Here is a 5,000-nt window from a genome sequence, read left to right as displayed (position 1 = left end):
AGTGAAAAATCATTATCACCATTCCACGTGGAACAAGACAAGTGAATGTACAAAGAAACTTCAAACTCATTTGACGTTTTGATATCTTAATGTGCCAGTTTAGTTTCTGAGTTGAAAACTCTTATGAAAGAAAGTTAAATGACTGTGATTTTCATCTCACTGAATGAAATCAACAGTGTTAAGAAGAATTTAACCTTCATATAGCCCAACATCTATGAGCAAACCCTGCATTTCAAAGGAAAATTGCAGTCTAGAATGTGAGTAGATGTTAACCTGTAAAGTGAATTCAGAAAATGCAAAATATCAAACTAAAAACTCAAAATCCAGTGATTCTAGTTGGATTTTAGAGTTTCTGGATTAATTTATGGTTTAATTTCATGTGATCAAGAGCAAAATATTAGAGATGAATAAAATAACTGCAAATTCACATTCATCTATATAATATGCATGAATGTTATCGAAGCAAAATTTTTATTGATTGTTGTATGGAATAACTACAATCATTTATAATTTCAATTCAATTCAATTCAATTTTTATTGGCTCAAAAAGCAAAAGCAAGGCCATGTAGGGGGACAGGGAGTTATGTACAGGGAGGGTGGTCATACAAAGAAATCGGGCCATTTCTGGTCATTTTTAAAAAATGAAAGCAATATTTAGAATCTTACCAAACTCCACCTGCTAGGTTAGGCTAAGTTCTCTTTCTCTTCTTCCCTCCCCATCTCTCTCTCTCATTAATTATATATTTTTATTGATTTGTGGCTTAATTGCTGGACTACTAACCAGGTTCTAAGGCGTTTAAGCTTTGCAAGAATCACTGCTATTTCTCTTCTTGGACAAAGCATAACACTACTTGCTCCAGTTTGCTCTGGACAAGAACAAGCCTGTAATACTATCTATCTGCGGCTTTATATAGCTATGGTAAGACCTCACCAGGAATTTGCATCACCAGTCTGGAACCCCTATCTTGCCCAGGATATTAATCGTCTGGAAGCCGTTCAGCGACGTGCAACCAAAAGAATACCCTCCATCAGGCATTTGCCATATTCTGAACGCCTTACTTCCCTGGGCATGGACACATTGAAACTCCGACATCTGGCAGCTGACTTGGCAGACACCCATAAAATTATCAACCATCTTACAAACAATAACTCTGAGCACCTTTTCAAACTCCACCCGTCTAACACCTGTGGACATATTTACAAAGTCAGAAAACAGCACAGCTCCCATGACTTTAGGAAACATTTTTTCATGCTAAGAGTTGCTGAAGCATGGAACAAACTGCAGGCATCAGTTGTTAGTTGTCGGAGCACTGCATCCTTCAAAACTCCCATGCTTCCTGAGATTCGCCAACACTACACCTGATTTTCTCCCCTCCATACACACACAAGCATGTATCTGACTCATACATTGTTCGCTTTCCAGACTTTATACGCACTGTCTGACAAGTTGTGGTGCACCTGAGCACTGTATACAATAATTTCATTATTATTATTATTATTATTACACCTATCTCTCAGTTGAATATCACCAGTTTATGGCTAGCAGCTAGTCATTGCACTGTGTGCCCTAAACAAGGCTATTATTACACTGTTTGTATTTATATGCAAGATACCAAATATAAGGCTTGCTTTAGGTAAATGCAGCTATCATAATTTACATGCAAATCTGAAGTTTTGCAAAAAACCATTCCACACTCACTAGTGACAATGATGTGGAGGAGATGGTGCAAAAAATGAAGGAAACAGTCATTCAGAAGGAAGATTTAGAGGCTTTCTATCATGTAGTTGGTATCAAAGATTTGTCTTGTCACCACATAAGAGAACAACATACATTCCCTTGAAACAACTATGTTAGCTGCCCCTGTCTCAAAAACCTCTATACTGACTATTACAATTTGGAAGATTCTATGCAATAGGGACAACAGACAAAAAAGAAAATGAAAGATACCAACAGAATCGCGGGTCAATATGACATACACTGCTATGTCTTCAGGTACTATATCTTTAGAGTTTTAATAAGATACAGAGCAGCCAAATTAATCCCAGCCTTATATGCCATCTTAACACAGTAAAACTGTTAACCCTTTTAGCATTCAGATTATTCTGTCGAATGTAAAGTTTATGTATTTACACCAATTTGAATTAATTATGCATTATTTCGTGGCCTTGTGATTTCAACGATGTGATTGTTTATATTTAAAAATGACACTGTGAGGTAGCTATGAAAGACCATATCTGACCAGTTTTAACTTAAAACAGGGAGGATATTTTGGCTGGATGTGGCCAGTTTAAATACTAAAGGGTTAAAGGAAAAAGCAGAGGGGGAATAGGGAGGAGATGGAGAGAGAATGAAAAAGAGGGGTACAGAGGAAAATGTGAAAAATAGTAGAAAGAAGAGAATGGAGAGAGGGAAAGTTGAGATAAGAAGGAAAAGAACAAAGGGGAAGGAAATAGAAAGTGGAAAGGAAGAAAGGAGAGAATGAGAGAAAAGACTTAAAAAAGTCTAAAAAGAAAAAAAAAACCCAGCATACAAACACATAAAACCAGCAAACTAATTTCATCCAACATACACACACCAAAACAAATACAAACCAATAACTCCAAACAACCAAAATACCATAATTACTTACTCATTAGTGCTTCCACTCCATAATATGAAAATGGTCCACCATCAAAAACCATGCGTTCCTTTCCAACAATTACATTTACATGTCCTGCGAAAGAGAAATGACAGAGATTACATTATGGCTGCTGCTGCTGCCACTGAACACTTCAGCTGTTACAACAAAAGCATAGTTCCAGTTGCCTCAGATGGAAAAACATTCTTTTCTAATCATTGGGTTTTCTTTCTTAATATGTCTGGGTTTCAAGTATGTTAAAAGTTAATCCTGCCATCAGAATTTTTATGCAATAACTTTTTAAGTTTCATTTCAAACATCAGCTTCACATATATTAATCAAATGCAAGTAAATTCTTGATTGCTTTCAAAACAAATAGAACGACACAGCTAGTGGGATCTTTTCGGTTTGAACGGCAGTTTTTTTTAATAATTTCCACGTAACTAAACACTTTTAAACTTCGTATGGTAGAAAATATCTTTATAAAACATCTTTTTCTCTTGGCTTTATTGAGAAAATTCTATAGTTTGTAAGATATTTCTTGGGTTTTTTTCTTCAATTTCAACCAATCAATGACGTCTACTGAGGTGAAAACATTCTGTGCCGTATGAATATGTCCCTTGTTTAAGAAACAGATTGGGTTTATTTACATTTCTGAAGTAAAAAGAGATACCCTTCCCCCCACCCCTAACCCTAAAACAGATTGAAATGCAATAGATCGATACTAGGGTCATAATTATGGGTGACAATTTCATATGATACCGCTAGAAAAAACTGCCGTTCAAACCGAAAAAACAGTATTGACAAGAAGAATAGCCTCTCTTGGACCTATGATAGATACATTACACCTAGAAAGGTATGCCTTTATTATCCAGGGAGACAGCTACTAAATATCTGATAAATAAGAGGAACAAAGATAATACCAGCTTCCGTATCATGATAGAAAATGTCAGCTCTGCTATGCCAGTGAATAAGATATCACCAACATCATCAGAAGCTGTCTCAAAATGTCAATGAGATACTATCTGCCCCTGAAATGAAGACTACTTACAATGGTATTCACAGGAAGGGCTGCATCAAAGGCATGCCAGAACCAGCAAGTATTTATATCTTGAAAACAAGGAATATTGGTGGAACATGCCAATGAAAACAGCAATTTGGTGCAAACATAACAGACCCGATATTGTTCTGTGGGACAGGGAAAAAAGTCAAACACTGTTGTAGAAGTCAGCTGCCCACTGAATGTGAATGTACCATTGAAAGCACAAGAAAAAGAGAGCATTTATTGCAAATTAATGCAAAACTTACAACTCTTGCACTCTGGCTATAAATTCTCATTTATACCTATCATCACACGTGCATTAAGTTATGTACCAACAGATTTACACAAAAACCAAGAAATACTATGTTCTTCAAAGAAATTGCAAAAGAAACTGATGTGGATTCTCCAAATCCATCTAGTTTTTTTTTTCTTTACTCATCCTATTTTGCTTGCTTTGCCATTGATCGCTTGACCTACCACCTGCTTTATACCGGGTCATTTCCACTTATTTCAGGGTTTTTGTTTTGTTTTCTTTTTTTATGAATTTCTTCCTGTTCTTCCATCACATATCAATCACGGGTCTGAAAAAATGAGCCATATCTGAAACATTATTTATCATACAAGTCTATCTAGGCACAGGAGTGGCTGTGTGGTAAGTAGCTTGCTTACCAACCACATGGTTCCGGGTTCAGTCCCACTGCGTGGCATCTTGGGCAAGTGTCTTCTGCTATAGCCCCAGGCCGACCAATGCCTTGTGAGTGGATTTGGTAGACGGAAACTGAAAGAAGCCTGTCGTATATATATATATATATATATATATATATATATATATATATATATATATGTATGTGTGTGTGTTTGTGTGTCTGTGTTTGTTCCCCTAGCATTGCTTGACAACCGATGCTGGTGTGTTTACATCCCCGTCACTTAGCGGTTCGGCAAAAGAGACTGATAGAATAAGTACTGGGCTTACAAAGAATAAGTCCCGGGGTCGATTTGCTCGACTAAAGGCGGTGCTCCAGCATGGCCGCAGTCAAATGACTGAAACAAGTAAAAGAGTAAGAGTATCTAACTTCATGAATGCTATCTGTTTTAATGATACCAATTGTAATCAGTTCCTTGGGGCTCTAGTGATTTTCTATGATGTTTGGAAAATTGGCTTTTAGTTTCTAGTCAGTATGTCCAGACTTCAGCTGCCAAGACTCAGGGTGTAAAGGAGGGTCTATTTAGCTGCAATAAGATGATCATCGAAGAAATTTGCTACATTCTCAACAGTGTAAGCCAATATATGTAATCTTACCTGAGAAAACAAAGTAAGGAAAATTTTTTTAAATTTTTCC

General features: G+C 36.6%; 1 protein-coding gene across 1 annotated transcript in view; it reads right to left on the bottom strand.

Moving 5' to 3' along the window:
• LOC115219790 (metal transporter CNNM4) overlaps window positions 1-5,000 on the bottom strand; it is a 63,216-nt gene that overhangs the window by 1,852 nt on the left and 56,364 nt on the right. The window contains exon 5 of the mRNA XM_029790051.2: window positions 2,631-2,714. Within this exon, the coding sequence (XP_029645911.1) occupies window positions 2,631-2,714 (84 nt within the window). The remainder of the gene's footprint in view (window positions 1-2,630; window positions 2,715-5,000) is intronic.

This window comes from Octopus sinensis, linkage group LG15, assembly GCF_006345805.1.
Source record: "Octopus sinensis linkage group LG15, ASM634580v1, whole genome shotgun sequence".
Classification (NCBI taxonomy): Eukaryota; Metazoa; Mollusca; class Cephalopoda; order Octopoda; family Octopodidae; genus Octopus; species Octopus sinensis.
This window is presented reverse-complemented; position numbering and strand designations above follow the sequence as displayed.